General features: G+C 43.7%; 1 protein-coding gene across 3 annotated transcripts in view; it reads left to right on the forward strand.

The window, feature by feature from the left end:
* Window positions 1-18965, forward strand: part of Map3k5 (mitogen-activated protein kinase kinase kinase 5) — a 189191-nt gene that overhangs the window by 46452 nt on the left and 123774 nt on the right. For all 3 annotated transcript variants that reach the window (XM_060373479.1, XM_060373477.1, XM_060373478.1), the window contains exon 2: window positions 13532-13671. In XM_060373479.1, coding sequence (XP_060229462.1) covers window positions 13532-13671 — 140 coding nt within the window. The remainder of the gene's footprint in view (window positions 1-13531; window positions 13672-18965) is intronic.

Genomic DNA, 18965 nt, shown 5'->3' on the forward strand with positions numbered 1-18965 from the left:
CTTAATGTTGTAAGATATTCTGTCCATTTCAAAATTTTAATTTTCACAAAGCTGATGAGTTTGTAGTTTGTTTTAGTAGAATCCAAATAACATGTACATTGTAGTCGGTCTTTTAATTTCTGGGTTCTTTCTCCTCTTCCTCATAATTAAAAAAAAATAAAACCAGATAATTTTTTCCATATATTTTTCTAGAGTCTGAACTGGTGGTGACTGGATCACTGTGTCGTATAAACATAACACACATAAATGACAGTGAGAATATTTTCCCTTACCAAAGACTGGAAAATTTTTCACTCAAAATAGTCAAACCAGATGGAATTGCCATGGCTACTTCTGCTGGAGAAGACCGTGATGTTGGTGGTGGGGTGACGTGAAGGGTCTTCCTGGCTGCTCTCAGCTGTGTCTGCGGAGACGGTGTTAATGTCTAGAAGGATGGAGACTAATGCTCTGCTCGAGATCCACAGAAAAGTCAGAGCTTTGCTTACAGTTGGGGAGTTTCATGCAGCCAAGGGAGCTGCCAGTTCACTGAGGCCAGTGCTTGTTTGGGTGGAAGGACTTGGGTAAGATTCTTAGAGTCACAGAGTTCTCTGTGTGCTTGAGGCCTCGCTGAAGCATACTTGAAGATGGGGTTTTGATGATGTCAATAACACTTCCGCTACAACTGAAAACACACTGAACTCTTAAAATAGACTGCTTGGCCTTTCCAGTCTCTTAAGACTGACTGATTACTTAGGGCTGTAATATACTACATGAAATGAGTTTATAGAGACCTGAATTTATGGCGATTCAAGGCCGAATACCTTTAGGAAATGTAAGAATTCCTAGGAGAAAAACAGCAGTTTGCGGTGTTGGTATAAACATTTGTACCACCAAGGAAGCCTCATTATCTTGCTTCTACCTCTGATGTTTAGCATGTTCCCTGTCTTATAAGGGGCCTTGGGCTTTTGATTCACTCCCCCCCCACCGCCACACACACACATTTGAACTCATGGCTATGGTCTACCCTGTCCTGAGTACTATAGGATTGCAGGCATGTGCCACTACACCCATACACCCATCTCATTCCTCCTGTCATCTCTCAGTCTGCCGTTATTATCACAACACTGAGAAAGAAGATCTTAGTCAGATGTAATGACTAATAACTGTGAGGTTCTTCACCCAACCCATTATGTATAGCAAAGTTCTAGAACCTCTCCTACTGACTTACGTGGTGAAAAGGTCTTTGCAGATGTGAGCGTGTTATGGATTATGGGATAAGATCATCTTGGGTTACCTCACCCGAAATATCTTGACAGGAGGTGCAAAGGGCGGCTCAGCACTACATGCACACACACAACACAGCCCTGGTTAGATATTAGGCCTTTAGCTTTCACAATACAGAGTAAGTTTCTGTTGTCTCCTGGCATAAAGTTTTTGTTACGTGGTTACAGTGGTCAAGGACTAAGATAATGTTTTAACTTTCTCGGTAAAATGATTAACTAGAGATGAGTTGGTTTTCTCTACTGAGCATGCCCAAGGAGCCAGCACCTAGATGAAGAAGCGGAAACTCACCAGCATGCCCACCAGAAAGCCTTCCTTGCCCTCTTCTCCCCTCCCACGGTGTCATTGTCACTCTAACACTATCGCTGCCGGACATCCTCCCCTCTTTTTACCTTGCACCCTTTTTACTGTTGTTGGTGGCTTACACTCAGGGCTGCTGTGAGTGTCCATCGCATGCTTTCTGGTTAGTGTGTGTCTGTGCTTCCGTGGGGCACACAGCGAGGAGGGGCTTCCTGAGTGCCAGAAGCCTCCACAAGTTCAGAAGCCTTCACAGTGCCGACTTGGCACTCTCTTCTACACTATTGCTTCCGATACGGCCTGTTGCAGAGCCATAAACTCCTCCTCTGATTCTGATCTTTCCGCTGAGATTCAAGGGTAACTATCAGTATGTATATAAAGTCTAACAATACACATACACACACACACACATAGGCCATTTAGTGTGTGTCAATCTAAACTCAGTTTCTGAAAAAACAAAACAAAACACAAAAACAAAAAAATAAAACAAAAACAAAAAACAAACACACAAAAACAAACACATACACACACACACACACAAACATCTGCCCTGTGTCCCTTTCTGGGTTCATGCCAAAATACCATCCTTAACTATTTGGGTTCAGATCATAATCTTTCATTTTTCTTTGCCTGTATTCACACAAACCCTGAAGTCTACTGCTCCCTATATTTTCCCTACCTTATCATAGGGCCACATTCTCTTTGGGATGATTTGTAAATGGTTCCTTGCCTTTTTTTTTTTTTTTAAGACTGTCATTCAAGGTGATAGACTGTAGGTTTATGCTCTCAAAGCATAGCTTTGATCCTACACTCTCCCCATTAAAACTTATGTGCACAGGTAGACTACAGAATCAAGGCAAAACTATTTATCTTGGCTTTCTATTTATGTTTCTGGAAATTTGACTTCAAGATCATTTCTATGAGAAAGACTCATAAGTCTTAACCATAAGATATCAACTTACTAATATTTTCTTCATAAATACTTTTATGTTAAATTGCTCAAAGGGCCTTCTATGAGCATTTCTAGTAGTGGTTACAGATGATGAGCAGTCATAGAATCTTTTCTGTCTTTAGAACCCATAAAATCCTAATAGTTGTGTGAAGTTATTATTATTATCATTAGTACCATTTTTATTGTATACATGTATGTGTGTTTGTGTGTGTGTATGTTTGTCTGTGTTTGTGGAGGTCAGAGATCAACAGCAGGTCTCTCCCTCAACGGATGTTCACCATGATTTTTGAGACGGCCGTTCACTGAACCTGGGGCTCACTGATTCAGACAGCCTGTCTGTCCATCGAGCCCCAGGGATCCTCTTATCTCTGCCTTCCCAGTTCTGGGATTACAGGCGTACTATCCTACCTGGCTTTTTGTGTGAATTCTGGGAATACGACTCAGGACATCATGCTTGCCAGGCTGGCTGTTTATAGCTAAGCTACCTGTGGAGGGGACAGACCCCCACCATACCGGGCCTCACGTCTCAGGTAAAAACCAACAGCAGCAACAAGCTATCTTAGTCTCGTGATAAAATGTTAGTAACTAGGCAATTTAGGACGAGGTTGGGGAGATTACGCTTGTGCTTCTTTAGCAATATAAGAAGGATTACTGAGTGTGGGTGACTGCAGAGATGGCTTGCCTGGCAAGAACTCTTGTTCTTGCAGAGGATCCAGGTTCAGTTCCCAGCACCCACATGGCAGTGTACAGCCATCTTTAGCGCCTTCTCCGGGGGATTCAGCACGATCTCTGCCCTCCACTGGCACCAGGAGTGTGTGCACATGCACACACACAGTATGTGTATAAATCCAGGCAAAACACCCATGCACATAAAATAAAAATAATAAATCCTTAAAAAGAGTGATTCAGTGATGGAGATGTTCTCCAGTGGTGGTGTCTGACTGGCATGCTTGAGGTTCTAGTTTCAGTCCCCAGAATAAACACAGAGAGAGAGACAGAGAGAGACAGAGAGAGGTGGGGGATGAAGGGAGGGAGGAGAGTAGAGAGGGAAATTTTTCTTGTGTGACTCATCATGCATGTTGGAGATGATGCAAATGTGGGCCAACATATAACGTTGATAGAAATGTACATCATTATACACGATAACGTTAAGCAAGGAATGACTAAGACTGAAGCAATGCTGTGGAACCTGCGTGGGTAGTGGTTTGCAGGAGGGATTGACACTTTAAAAGAACAGCAATGGATCCTTCTTTTACCCTTCTTGAGAATTCCAAGCAGGAATTGCAACATTCTCAATGTGCCGCAGGAGTTGTGTAGTTTCCCAGTATCATGTGCTCGTCACTTTTGAAAGGGGAGTTAGCAAGTCTTCAGAACCCTTGTAGAGCACTGCTTGCAGGTCATGGGTAACAGTTTAGAAATTTTCAATGGTTTAGCTGTAACTCGCATCAAATTATTCATAAAATGGGGAAAACCAATGGAATGCAGGTGATATTTCTTCCAAGAATCAAAGACAGGGTCTCTCATTGGCCTTCCAGCCTGTGGAGGTGAAACCTCATTTCACCCTGGCTTCAGCCTGTGTGGTTGGTTGAACCTTGAAGGCACACGTACTTGGGGGATGGCATGCTCATCAGGGAACTGTTCTGGCTTCATCCGTTGGGAGTGCTAGGTTCTGTCCACTCTTCGTGCCACATCATTGTCCAGTTCCCCATGCACACAGTGCCCGGGTCACGTGGGTGTGCGTAACGTGTCCTCACGGCACTGAGTGCTCTAACCTCTGGTGGCCTGTTGATTTTTCCACAGTGCCAGCTACCTTCCACTTGTTATCAGCACTTGCCAGTGTGTGTCTCTAACCCTCCCAAAGGAGGCAAAACCATTTTTCTCTTTTAACTTTGATTACACATCTCGGGTAACAGAGCTGTGTGTGTAATAGGCATTCAGGATGTTTGTCAGATTGAATTGGTGTTAATAAGTTGCCTTGGAAATTAGCCAGTTGTGATTGGACAGGGTGGTTCTGTGTGATAACTTGGGAATCTCTTTCTGATTGTGGCATTTGGGGGCAACACCCTATGTATAGACTGTGGAGTACTAGCCGCATTGATACTTGGCCTCTTGCTCTGCCATGAGTGATCTGATAGATGTATGTCATATGCGTACATCCATTTGCATTGAATAGATAAAAAGTAATGAGAGGTTAAATATTTTTTTTCAGCTCTGGCTTTTAGAAGCAGCAGTGATTCATGGGATGTTTAACTAACAGATACTGTGTCATGAAAGGAAAATTCAATTAAAGAAGAGAAAAGCAAACCCCACATACTCTGAATCATGTTATTTGATGATGAAAGTACAGTTGGCCTCAACAGATTTGCTATTGCCTGGAACTTCATTATGTTTGAATAACCTACCACTAAACCTAATTTTATGCTCCATTTAACATTAACCAAGATGGGACAAGGAAACAAAGTATGCCTTGAATAAAAGTCTTAGAGATTTTTATGTTTTTTGTCTAAACCTAAAATGAATGGCTTTTTCTTGGGTTATTTAACATGACAGTTTTACTTGCTTTATTAATGTAGAACTCACCTGGGCAGTGAGTAAAAGTACTTGCTCAGGCCCTGTGGCCCATGCCTGTAGTCCCAGCACTCAGGAAGAAGCAGAGGCACAGTGGTCCCTCTGAGTTCCCGGCCAGCCAGGGCTATATAGTGAGAATCTATCTGTGGGGTGAGGAGGGAAGGAAGGAGAGAGAGGGAGGGAGATGGCATTGGCTTGTGGATCACCTGACAGGAGGAGTAGGCTTTGGTCCTCAAGTCTCCTTCCATCATCTCATTTGTGTTCTTAAGCTCACGGACTTCCATCTCCTGCAGGCGCAGGCCTAAGAGAGTGGACCCTGGAGCCAGATTCATAGATGGGAATCCTGGCGCTTCTGCCTTTTAGTCAGTCTTTGCAGATGCAGCCTCTGATTCATTATCACCAAGGGCCGTTCTGAAGGTGCATTGAGTTCATATTTGAAAGCATCTGGTGCCTGATAATTAGTGAACCGTGACCATGTGAGAGACACACAGTGTGACCTGCCCCTCCCGTAAGCATGTGTCCAGAGGTGCAGAACATCATGTTAGTACACTGTGACGTCATCCTTGAGAGTCTTGGCATGCCCTCAGGTCACTGAGGACCCTTTTCACCTGTTTGTATCCTGCCTGTGAGAAGTTACCCATCCAAGTCAGAAGGTTGTCATGAAGATCTCGTTCAAGTTAGATGATGATAGCTAGCTTATTAGAAGGTGCTACATTGCTGGAAGCCCAGGCTAAGGAAAAAGCAAACCAAAGATGTCAAAAGCATAGATTTTTAGACAGGAAGAAGCAAAAACATTGTTAATTACAGGTGATAGTTAATTACAACTGTGTAGAAAACTCAAATCAGATACCAACAAAAAGTCAGCGTGCGTAATCCAACTTCATTTTAGAGAGCTGCAAACGAGCAACAAACAGTGGGCATTAGAAACTTCGAAAGTTTGTCATTTACAGCAGCACCCAAAATTTGAAACATGATAATTTCACAAGCTATGTGTAGGATTGATGTATAAAAAGTATAAAATACTAATTAAATAATCAAAGAAAACCTAGAGAGATGTTCCGCATCACAGGTTCAGAGACTCACTATATTAAGTTGATGATTTCACCCAAAATGATCTTTACATTTAATAAAAGCAAATCTCAGTGTTTTCATAGCTGTTAATTTACAGTTGTTAAAAAGAATTAGGAGGAGGGGCTGGAGACATGGCTCAGCGGTCAGGAGCACTGCCTCCTCTTCCAGGGGTCCTGGGTTCAATTCCTGGCAGCCACATGGTGGCTCACGACCATCTAGAATGAGATCTGGTGCCCTTTTCTAGCGTGCAGGTGCACGTGCAGGCAGAACACTGTATGCACAATAAATAAAGACATCTGAAATTTTACAGTTCACTACCGAATGAATTGTAAAACTGACAGGGGAAAGCAAATATAACAGCTGCTGAGGACTGGCCCCAGTCTCAGGATCAACCAGGTCTCCCATGGCCAGGGCGCAGCGCAAGTGCCTTCACGTGCAAGCAACAGTGTTCACCCTGACAGTGTCTGCCGAGGGCAACAGGAGTGAAACCCATTCACTGTGGTGTGCCTGCTTTCTGGGATTGCCCTGAGGAAGAGGGGCCTTCCAACCTGTGAAGGTGAAATCTCATTTCAGTCCAGAGTTCAGCCTGTCTGGTTGATTGGTCATGTTGTATGAACCATGAAGGGTACAGACTGAAACTGGCTTCGAGTCGGTCGTGAGGGGAAAAGGATTCGCTAACCTGGAGAAAGCCCAGGTGCTCATTGGTCCCCTGGATCAGGGAGTCTGGCGAGGAAAGGAAAACCGCAGTTAGCAAACGCGCCATGAGCCACAGGTTCTACATCCTGCAGCTGCGAAGAGCATAGCAAGTGTCAAACAGGGAGTGGGGGGCAGGGCAGGAGGGAATCCCCATGGTGCTACTGCAGATCCCTCCTAGATGAGCTGTGTCTGCCACAGTGCCATGCAGAGAGTGAGGAGGCTCCCAGGAAAAGAGTGTTCCCTTAACCTGTGGGCTGAATTGGGCAGCCTTCCTTTCGCTAGTTCCTTCAAGCCCCTTTTGAAGAGTAGCCTTGGCGAGGGTCCTTCAGGGAAGAAAGGCTCTCTTGAAGGGAGTGAGAACTTGTTATCTCCTAACGTGATGGGTGACAGCAGTCCACTGTCGCAGCTCCAAGGCGTTTGGATCTCACTCAAGAGCTGTCCCAGCCTGAGATTTTCAGTTGCTGCTGCTCAGCTGACAGCTACAAGCACCAGAGTGAAGAGAGGTCAACGGAGGTGAAGAGAGTGGAAAATGTGCTGGGAATGAGAGGCTCGGGAGCAGAATTGGTAGAAAGGTTTTAGTAAAGACTGTATGGAGCTGGTGAGAGCACTCAGCGGGTGAGTCCTCTGAGCTCTCTCTCAGGGGTAAGGACCAGAGTTATGGGTCCCCAGAACCTGTGTGATGCAGTCATGCTAGGGAGCTGTGCCCTGTGAGCCCAACATCCCCACAGTGAGATGGGAGTAGAGCCAGGAGAATCCCTGGAAAGCTCACAGGCCGGCCTGCCAGGTGTGGGAACTGCCAAACAAGAGACCCTCTCTTAAGCGCGGTAGAAGGTGCATGGCACAAGCAGGCCTGCACTCAGACATTTGAGCACACGCCAGAGATTCTAAGAAGATACAGAGTAGGAGACACAGAAACAATAGTAGGTGAAACCTCAAAGAGACTCTCCCTCCTTAAGGGAATAGAGGAGATTTAGCAGTTAGGAAAACTTACTGTTCTGTTGCCATGGCTGGGTGGTTTGAACAAGAACGGCCTCTTACGCTCACATATTTGAATGTTTAGTTGCTAGGGAGTAGAACTGTTTGAAAGGATTAGAAGAACTAAATGTACCCTTGTTGGAGAAATACTGGGAGTGGGCTTTGAGGTTTTAAAAGCCCGTTCCAGATCCAGGCCCAGTCCTATCTCTCTGTCTTTGTCTCTGTCTCTGTCTCTGTTTCTCTCTCTCTCTCTCTGTCACTGTCTCTGTTTCTCTCTCTCTCTCTCTCTCTCTCTCTCTCTCTCTCTGTCTTTCTCGATCAGGATGTGAAGCTCTTAGCTACTGTTCCAACACCTGCCTCTGTCCTCCATGCTCCCTGCCGTGATGATGATGGACTAAACTTCTGAAACTTTAAGTAAGTTCCCTGTTAAATGCTCTTCTTTCAAGAGCTGCCTTGGTAATGGGGTCTCATCACAGCAGTAGAGCAGTAACTAAGACAGTGGTCAAGGCCACTTGTGAAAGGAAGCATTTGTTGAGGGGGAGGGACTTGCTTACAGTTTCAGAGGGTTAGTCCTCGGCTGTCGTGGTGGGGAGCAAGGCGGCAGGTGGGACTGGAGCAGTATCTGAGAGTTTACATACTGATCCACAAGCAGTCCGAGAGAGAGAGAGAGAGAGAGAGAGAGAGAGAGACACTGGGCCTGGCTTGGGCTTTTAAAAGCCCGCCTCCAGTGATTCAGCTCCTCCAATCAGGCCACACCTCCTAATTCTTCCCAGATAGTGCCGCTAACTGTGGACTTGCAAGCGTTCAAACATATGAGCCTGGGGTGGGGGTGGTGTCATTCTCATTCAGACCACCACACTTGGTCTTACTTCATGGGACGTATGTGTGAGGCCAGTGTTTAAGGATAACAGGTGTGGGGCTTACTGTCTGGTTAGGTAGTACATTCCGTAACACTGTTTGTCTTTCTTGAGACTGGACATTTGGAGTGAGGCACCAGGAATCATTAGGAGTTAGGCTCTAATGTTTACATACGGCATTTGGAGTCCCTGGGTCAGTCTTCAAGTAGTCGGGGTCGGATTATTGAAGACTGGGGCAGTTTGCTTGCCATTTGTGATGTATTTGCCTCCCAAGTACAGCTACTTTTGTAGTGAAAATTCTGAATTTCTTTTTAAACAAAACAACAAACACAGAAATAAAAATGTTTTCATTTTAATCCCAGGTGTGGGATGTGCGGCTGCTTCACAGCGGCTGACTATGATTTGCCTGGGCACTCTAGCAGAAGTGTGGTTTTGCCAGCTTGCAGATACCTTCTGTAATTGTGTGACACTTTGAATTCTGGGAAATTTTCAGAAGGTTTCTAAATGCTAGGGCCCCAGGAGGTGGGATTGGTGGTTGTTGGTCATTAAGGGAGGGAGGGGGAGTTGGTTGCTGTTTGTTAGTAGTTCTAATCAAAGAAGAAACAGGCAGAAAGAAATTAGATTCAAGGATATCTCTCTCTGTCTCTCCCTCCCTCCCTCCCTCCCTCCCTCCCTCCCTCCCTCCCTCCCTCCCTCCTTCTTTTTTTCCTATCCAGTGATATGGGCTGAAACCAGGGGGTAAAGGGTGGGAAAAAGAACTAAAAGACCAACTACCAAAAGCAGAGAAGACAGAAATTCAAGGATCTCTCTGTCTCTGTCTCTCCCTTCCCTCTACCCTTTCTCTTCTATCTAGTAACAGGGAGTGAATTGTGTGTGGGGGAGGGGGATAAAGTGTGGGAAAAAGAAGAACCTACAAAGTAGCAAAGACAAGCTACAAAGTTTGCCATTTTTCCTACTAAGTTAGCACATATATTTACCATATGGCCCAAATTTCTGGGTGTTTGTCCAAGGCAAATAGAAACACATCTGTAGAAAGTCTTGTATTACAAGAATAGCACCTTTGTTTGTTTTCCCACTGGAGACCATCCAGATGTCCTGTAACCAGTGAACAGACATGGAGGGATGAATCTCAGATGCCTCTTGCTAGGTGACGGGAGCCAAACCCAAGATGGTCTGAACTGTATGATTCATTTTGTTCTGGAAAAGGCAGCACTGTAGGGACAGTAACCAGACGGCGGTCACCAGGGCATGGCAGTGTCTGGGAGCATTAACTGCAGAAGGACAACCTGAGAGGAGAAGCTAGAGGGAGGGGAGTATTCTGTATGGCACAGAACTCAAAGTTGCCCATCTGGATTTAAAATGGGAAAAGGTGAAACTGCTTCGGAGTTGCTATATTATATCACTGGGTTTTAAAACTTGACCAATGAGTACTTTTTTATATCCTGGATATTATCCCCAGCTCGATCTCTTCCTCCTTCAGTGTTGGGATCTAATGAATAGACCCCATTTACTTACATCATTTATCAGTAATATCTAGTTCCTCAGGTCATCCACTGTGTTTTCATTTCATTTTAGCATCAAATCCCAGATTCTCTCTGGAAGCTTTCTTCCCTATCTGTTGCTGTAACTCACCTTGCTTCTCCCTGCCCCCAAATCTCTTACTTCTCATCATTCCCTATTCTGTCTGGCTCCTTTTAGCCCTGTTGCAGGCTCTCTCTCTGTTTTACAGTTGTATGATTGACTGTTGAGTGCTAGTACCTAGGGGAGACAGAAGCCTTGTCCTGGCATGAGGAAGATGGCTGAATGAGTGGAATTCACTGATCTATTTTGTTCTCGAGTTGATTTTTGATTTGTAAATGTTAGAACCCCCCCCACAAAAAGGTATGATTTATGGTTCTTGCAGTCAGTGTTAGCTTTGAAGGAGGGGCATTTGGAAACAAATCTTTCTTCTTTTGTTGTTTTATAAATTTATTTTTTATAACTTATTCACTTTATATCCAGACTGTAGCCCCTTCCTCTTTCCCCCTATCTCCCTCTCCTAGTCCACAGAAAGGGACTCCTCACCTGCTATCTGACCCTAGCCTATCAAGTCTTCTCAGGACTGTCTGCATCCTCTGCCTCTGTGGCCTGGCAGGGACCCCCTACCAGGGGGAAGTGACCAAAGAACAGACAACAGAGTCCATGTCAGAGACAGCCCTGCTCCCCTTACTAGGGAACCCACATGAAGACTGAGCTGCCTATTGGCTACATCTGAGCAGGGGTCTAGGTCTTCTCCATGCATGGACCTTGCTTCTGGAAGCAAGTTGTTCATCAGTAAATCTGTGTCTTTTACTTCTGTTGGGTCTGACTTACTATTTCAACTCATTAGGTAAGTCAGAGTCTGCCTGTTTGAAGGCCTGGGTTCTAGCCCCAGCACTGAGGAAATAAGAAACAGAACCTTATTCCTGTCTTACCTTCAGTCACGGTGAATTTCTAACCTACAAATCATTGTTCGTAAGAAACACGGTGAGAAGTGATAGGGAGCATAAGAAGAAAAGCAAAATCATCTTCACTGTTACTCTGTGGTATGTACATTGCTGGCTGCCTTTTATTATTAAATTTTTATTTTTTTATATTAATCACACTTTATTTACTTTGTATCCCAGCTGTAGCCCCCTCCTTCATTCCCTTCCAATCCCACCTTCCCTTCCTCATCTCCTCCCTGTCCTTCTCTAAGTCCACTGATCAGGGAGGTCCTCCTCCCCTTCCATCTGACCTTAGTTTATCAGGTCTCTTCAGGACTGGCTGCAATGTCCTCCTCCTCCTCTGTGGCCTGGTAAGGCTGCTCCTCCCTCCAGGGGTGGAGAGGTCAAAGAGTCAGCCACTGAGTTCACATCAGAGACAGTCCCTGTTCCCCTTACTAGGGTACCTACTTGGATACTGAGCTTCCATGGGCTCCATCCAAGTAGGGGTTCTAGGTTATATCCATACATGGTCCTTGATTGGAGAATCAGTCTAAGAAAAGACTCCTGTGCCCTGATATATTTGGTCCTTGGAGCTCCTGAACTTTCCAGATCATACTAACTCCCCCTTCTTTCATATGGTTCCCTGCACTCTGCCCAGGGTTTGGTTATAAGTCTCAGCATCTGCTTTGATACTCTGCTAGGTAGAGTCTTTCAGAAGCCCTCTGTGGTAGGCTCCTGTCCTGTTACTTGTTTTCTCCTACTTCCAATGTTCATCCCATTTGTCTTTCTAAGTGAGGATTGATCATCTTACCCTGTGTCCTCCTTCTTGTTTAGCTTCTTTAGATGTATAGATTTTCGTATGTTTATCCTATCTTATAGGTCTAGTGTCCACTTATAAATGAGTGTATACTGTGTGTGTCTTTCTCTCAGGATGATCTTTTCTAAATCCCACCATTTGCCTGCAAATTTCATGATTTCCTTGCTTTTGATTGCTGAGTAGTATTCCATTGTGTAAAAGTACCACAATTTCTATATCAATTCCTCAACCTAGGGACATCTGGGTTGTTTCTAGGTTCTGGCTGTTACGAATAAAGCTGCTGCAAACATGGTTGAGCAAATGTCCTTGTTGTGTACTTGAGCATCTTTTGGATATATGCCTAGGATAGCTGGATCTTGAGGAAGCGCTATTCCTGATTGTCTGAGAAAGGGCCATGTGATTTCCATAGTGGTTGTACAAGTTTACATTCCCACCAGCAATGGAGGAGGGTTCCCCTTTCTCCACAACCTCTCCAGCATGTGTTGTCACTTGAGTTTTTTATCTGCTGGCTGCTTTTTTATTTACATGAATATACCTATAGAATATCTGTGTTATCTTCTAATGCATTAAAATTTGATTTTCCCTCCATTTCTAAGCAGTTTTCTACCTTATGGTTTTTGGTGGCTACATAATATGCTTGAAATTGTCAACATATGTGTGTAGTAGACAACTTTATTATTCTGTGAGGACATATATAACCATTCTTTTACATTTTTATCAGCATAAAAATATTAGGTGTCGGTATGAGAATCTTCAAGTGAAGTTTGTTTGTACTGATTGTCTTCCCTGCTTCTCCCCCATTCCCCTTCCCCGTGCCAGGACCGCCCCCCCCCCCCAACTGCCTTTACACTTTCATGTCATGTGTCCTTCTGCCTCCTTCTTCTTTTAGCCTCTCATCTCCAATTCAGTTTCATCCCTGTTCGCCCCATCCCCCAGGTTAGGAACATCACATTATAGTTTATATCAATTTATAGTTTCTCCTATAAATTTTTATTTATATGCACAAATGAGTTGAAAAGTAATCTCAGTTTTATTCCTATGATGTAATTTTTGTTTCTGGTACGGGTTTTTGTTACCTGACGCAAGGTGTCATTGAATTTTGGAGTATTTGCATCTGTGATTATATTGTTCTTCTTAGTCATATTTTTTATACCTTAAGTGTAGTTTATTGATAATAATTGCCATGAACTGACCATATGATAATTAATAACTAATTTTAAAGATAATTATGGACTCACTAATGAATTTATATATATATATATTTTTTAAAAAACTTATGTTTGTGACTGCGATATTCTATGGATGTGTTAAAAGTTTTCTTTCAACCTGTAAACTCACCTTGTTATAACATTGAAATTTAACAGAGCCTCGGCTGCTGCTTCTCACCATTGCAGGCTTCTCGTGATTTGCAATATTTGTTTGATTCCTTTCTTGTTAAAACCCGCTTTGGGTAGACCTGGCTTCAAAGTTCAGTGGTAAACAAAGAGGGAAAGCCCTTTCCTTTCCTCATTCCCTCCTTTGAGTACTGAGTTACTGAGACACGGCGGGCAGGGTATGGACGTCATCTTTTAGCGACTTTCTTTTCTGCTTGCAGATATTGCTGTGGTGGAGATGAGCGATGCCTTCCGGCAGCCATCCTTGTTTTACCATCTTGGGGTGAGAGAAAGCTTCAGTATGGCCAACAACATCATCCTCTACTGTGATACCAACTCCGACTCTCTTCAGTCCCTGAAGGTACGCCCTCGTTCACTCAGCATTTAGCTTAAACACCGGCAGTGAGAGAGGCGTTTCTGTCATCCAGAGCATCTTAGGTGCCTCTGTGAAAAGTTATTTTTGTTAGTGGGATTACCTTGTGAGGTCTGTCTAACTTAATAGAAAAATGTGATCACAAACACGTAGAGACACTTTGTGTGGGCTTCTGAGTTCCAGGTCAAATGTCATCCAGTAAGGATATGTCAATAAGAAGTCATCAACAGTGCTCATGGTGACGTATGCCTGAATCTCAGCCCTTAATATATAATTAAAATAAATAAGTATTAATTAAAATAAAAATAAGCTAAAAAACAAAGATCTTGAGACAGGAGGATTTTGAGTTCTAGGTTGGCCTGTGCTACATAAAAGAGATCCTGTCTCAAAATGCCAAAAATAAAACAATCATCCTACAGTAACAAAACTGACAAAACAGCAGTCATCAGTCTAGACCTTTGAGAAAAAAAGCTCACGAGATATGCCCGGCCTAAGCAGACCACTGGGGACCTCACTGTGCTCTAAGAGTATGCTTGCTTCTTGAAAGTGCTTTCGGTAGAACGACTCACTGCATGTCCCAGAAAACTGTGCACATCATTTCAACTAGGACGGGAGAAGACAACAGGAACTTTGCTTTCTGTAAAACAGTTGACTGAAAGGCTCTTGCCATGAGAGGTGCGGTGCCACACAGCTTTATTCCCAGCACTCGGGAGGCACAGGCAGCACTTCTCTGTGAGGTCCAGGCTAGCCTGATTGATCTACGCAGTGATCTCTGGGACAGCCAGGGCTACGTAGTGAGAACCTATCTCAGAAACAGCAAAAAAACTGATGGAGGGCACTGCCAAGCAGGTGATTTCACACTGTGCCATTCTTTGAAAAGCTTACTGTAAAGTGCTGGGTCTGAGATCACTCATTTCATTTGTGAAACCTGCAGTGAGCTTCATGATGCCTTTTTTTCATCTCCAGTTTCCAGTTTCTAAATCAGAGTCAACCTTGGGAGACAGAGCCTTAGAATCCAGAACATGGCTTAGAAATTATATCAGGGCATCCAGTTAAAAATCTATGGAAAAATCTCAGTAACAGCTTGCCTTTATCTGAACTGCTAAGGCATAAACAACGTTGCTTTCTCTGGATGGCCTGCACAGTTTCATCAAGCAAACACATTTAACTGCCTGCCAGGTGATCATTGTTCTGGCCGTGAGAGGCACTGCCCAGCTCAGTCCTAAGATCACACCTGCTTGGCCTATATCTGTTTTTTGTTTGTTTGTTTTACCTGGAATAATCATTTGAGAAACCTCTACTTAATTTTCTTTCAGATTCAACCTTTGTCTTACTGTGTGTTGATTTGTACCTGTTTTGTTTTCTGCTTTTGTTATATTATCAAGAGTGGGATTGTTTATTCTTGGTCTTTTTGTTTGTTTGTTTGTTTGTTTTGGGATCAGACTCTTTCTGGGTTTTGCATTGAGGTCTTTCATCCATTGGAATTGGTTTTTGTGCAGTGTGATAGATAAGAGTCCAGTCTCATTTTCCTACCTGTGGCTGTCCAGTATTTTCAGCACTGGATGCTGAAGCTGCTGTCTTTTCTCCAGTGTGTTTTTTTTTTTACATCTTTGACAAATACCAGAGAAATATTAGGTTGTAATTATGTGTGTGGAGGACAGAAGACGCTGTCAGGAAACTTTAATTAAAAGAAAAATAAAATTAAGACAGGTCTCTCATTGAGAGGCAGCTTGCCAAGTCACCTAGGCTGGCTGTCTGGCAAGCTCCAGAAATTATCCTGTCCATTTTTTTTCCTAAATGCCGAGATTACGATTGCCCACCAACACACCTGTCTTTTATTTTTATTTTTTAATGTGGGTGCTGGGGTTTGAACGCTTGTCATCACAGCCAGATTCCGTATTTAGGCAGTTTCTAACAAGGCAGTCTGGTTGCAAAGGGTAGTAATAATAGAGGGCAGTTGCTGCAGCCTCAAAAATTTCCTAAGTCCTCAGAAGTTCTGTTACCGAGAAAAGGGGGTGCCTGTGGGAGGGGGGGCAGTTGCTGCTTAACTTTATTTCTCTATGTTGTAGTTTACACTAAGTGTGACCTGGCTGTTCCCACTGTCTCCCACCAGAAAGGAGAGCTGCAGTGAACAAAAGCAACCATTTAAAACGGGTTATCATGAAAGAGGCAAATAAGATAAATGAAGCCTCTCCCTCTACTTCGTTTTCATTTGCTCCTCAGTGTTAGAGGCAGCAATTTATATTGGCATTGAATTCTCAAAAAGAAATCATAGGAAAAAAAAAACCTTAAAATGTAGGCTCCTTAAAAAATAAATTAAAAGAAACTAAAAATTCTTAAAAATCTAGAAGTGAATCGTTTAAAAGGATATTCAGAACCTAATAATATCATATATTTGTGGTAAATTTTATAATTATTTATGTTTTTAATGAAGGTAATTGTTTTTCATACAGTAGTCCTGATCATGGTTTCTACTTCCCCAACTCCTTCTAGCTTCTCCCTACCTCCCTACCCACCTACCTCCACACCCCTTTCTTCTCTCTCTCTTTAGAAAACAGGCAAAAAAAAAAAAAAAAAAAAAAAAAAACAGGCAAAAAAAACAACCTAGAAACACACACACACACACACATGCAAAAAGTAAGCCCATAAAAGCACAAAAGCAGAGTCTACAATGTACAAGCAAAAGTCTAGGGAGCCAAAAATAAAAATAAAGTCCAAAAAAAAAACCCATATGAGAGAAGAAGTCTACAAAAATACCATTGAGTTCATTTTGTGCTGACTGGGGCCTGCCCTCAGTGTGGTTAATATGCCCATGAGAAATAAACTATTTTTAAAAACTCTCTTCACTCTGAGAAAGGGAAGTTGACTCTTTTACAGTTTTCTTTAAATACCCTGTGAACTTCACGTACCTCCTGGTCCTTACAGACAAGAGTCTGTGCAGAGAGTTACAGTTCTGTGTAATAGGGAATGCTAATCAATGTTAGCTTCTGGCTTATTGCACGCGTTTGAGATGGTCCAGGATCACTCAGTATGTGGGAGAGGACGTCTGGACTCCGCCGGCTGTGGTGCAGATGCGTGCACGCAAAAAGAAGGCCCTCCCTATCCTCCAACAGCACAATAACTGAGCCTTCCAATAGAGAGAAAGGGATGGACAGCAGATTACCAGAAGGGCCACACACAGTTGATACCGTGCAAGCATCTGGACTCACAGAGTGTAAAATCAAAGACAGGCCAAGAGGTGGAACTTAAGTACTCCCTTCATGGGAGAAGGAAGTGGGGGCTATGTTCAGTTTTAGAGGAGGAGGAGATAGTCCCCCCACCCTTGACTGTGTGTGCGCGTGTGTGCACGATGCTTGGGTATGTATACATATCTTTACCTTGTGTATGTGTGTATGAGTGCTTGCTCTTAGGTTGATGCATACATTTTTCATTCCAGTAGGTTGTCTCAGAAGACCCAGAGCTTGCCAGCTAGAGACAGAAATGACAGGTGGGCAGCATTTATAGGATTCTGGGGATCTGACCTTAGGTTCTCACACTTGTGTGGCAGACCCTAACCTCTGAGCCATCTCCCCAGCCTTGAGTGCAGTATTTGTGTATTGTTTTCAGCACGAGGAATTCAACCCAGGGCCTGATGGCATGCAGATAGTCTACCACTAAGCTATCCTGAATAAAACAGATTTTTAGGGTTGATAAACAGGCCCAAGAACAGACAGCAGCCTAGGCTGTAGTTTGCCTGGGCTATGAATATGGCATGTGGTGTCAATTCTAGACTTTCTTCCTGCCCAGTGATCTGCTAGAGGATCTGGGCTTTACATAGATAAGGACATTAGAGAGGAGAGGGGAGAAAGACTGAGTGAGAGAACAAGACACACACACACACCATGGGCAGAAGGCCACAGAGACCCTGAGACTACCTTTAAGTTCAGAGAGACCAGCCTGGCACTGTCATCCCGCTTTATCGTTTCTCTGAGTTCCAACAACCATTTCTTTCATCACCAGAAACTCTGTGAAGACAAAACCCATAGCTCTTGTGCTTGTCTTTTTTCTGTTCCCTCCCTTCATGTGGGGCCACCTCCCACCCACATCTGCTCTGCTTGTACAACAGATTAGAATGAAAAAGTAAAATAAATACTGCACAGCATCAGATGCTTGGGATAAAAAGCTGCTGCAGAGCCTCGGGCGTGGATCCGTGGTAGAGAGCTGCCGTTGAGGCCCTGCACCGGAGTCAGACTGAAACCATCCAGATGGCAGGGCCGAGATAAGTAGGACACAAACATGCTGCTGGCAGCCAGGTATATTGGCACAACTTCTAAAAGAGCAATTTGGCAATGTCTAGTAATGTCTGACATACAGAGATGGGCAGTTTTGACCCTGGATATATGTTATAGAAGACACGGCTTACGTGGATAAGGAAATACCATCAAGAAGGGTTATGTAACATTATAATTCCCCTTCTTCTCAGAGGAAATAGTCAATATATCGTAGGAGAATGACTGAGCACCTTTCGGTAGTTTTTAGTGGAGTATCGTAGAGCACTGGAGTCTACATTGGTATATTTCACGGTCAGATGTAAAATCATATTATATGTTTATGACATATCAGCCATGCAAAATGTAATGATGTGCATGAGAGTGTATCGTCCACATTTGCATTAGGAATGAATAGAAGCATGCTCAGGGCTTACAAGCAGCATTCAGAATAATTACCTCTTTGGAGTAGAGGAGAGGAATTGAATTGAGGGATGAGAAGTCATAAACATAATATAGGTTCATGTGGTAGATAGGGAAGGTATGTGCTGATATTCTAGACTTTTATATATTAGAAACACTTGATAATTAATAGTTCTGAAGGAAATGATTGTATATGCCTTGTTTTCTAAGTACACCAGGATAACTGCATACACTTTTTTGAGCATTTGAACTCCCAACTATTTTTAGTTTCTTTTTCCTCATGTGCTGGCTGTGATTGGAAGTCTCAGATGCATCGTCTTCTCTTTCTGCATGAGCTTCTGATTTTCTCCCAATTGCTCCACTGCAGCGGAAATGCTTGTGCAGAGATGGGAGGGAGCCCATGTGGCTGGTCCAGAGATGGGGGCGCATGTGGCTGATGCTGGTGCCACCTGGGATGCTTCTGATGATCGTTCCTTAGGGGAGAAATGGGCTGTGTTTTTCTCTGAAGCCATTGCCTGGAAAGCGCTTTGGGGACGGGACTCTCCTTAACAGACCCTTGTCTACGGCAGTCTGTCTGGGTCCTTGCCCCGTCCTCTTTCTGCTAGATACGGA

Source organism: Meriones unguiculatus, chromosome 20 (assembly GCF_030254825.1).
Source record: "Meriones unguiculatus strain TT.TT164.6M chromosome 20, Bangor_MerUng_6.1, whole genome shotgun sequence".
In the NCBI taxonomy this organism is placed as follows: Eukaryota; Metazoa; Chordata; class Mammalia; order Rodentia; family Muridae; genus Meriones; species Meriones unguiculatus.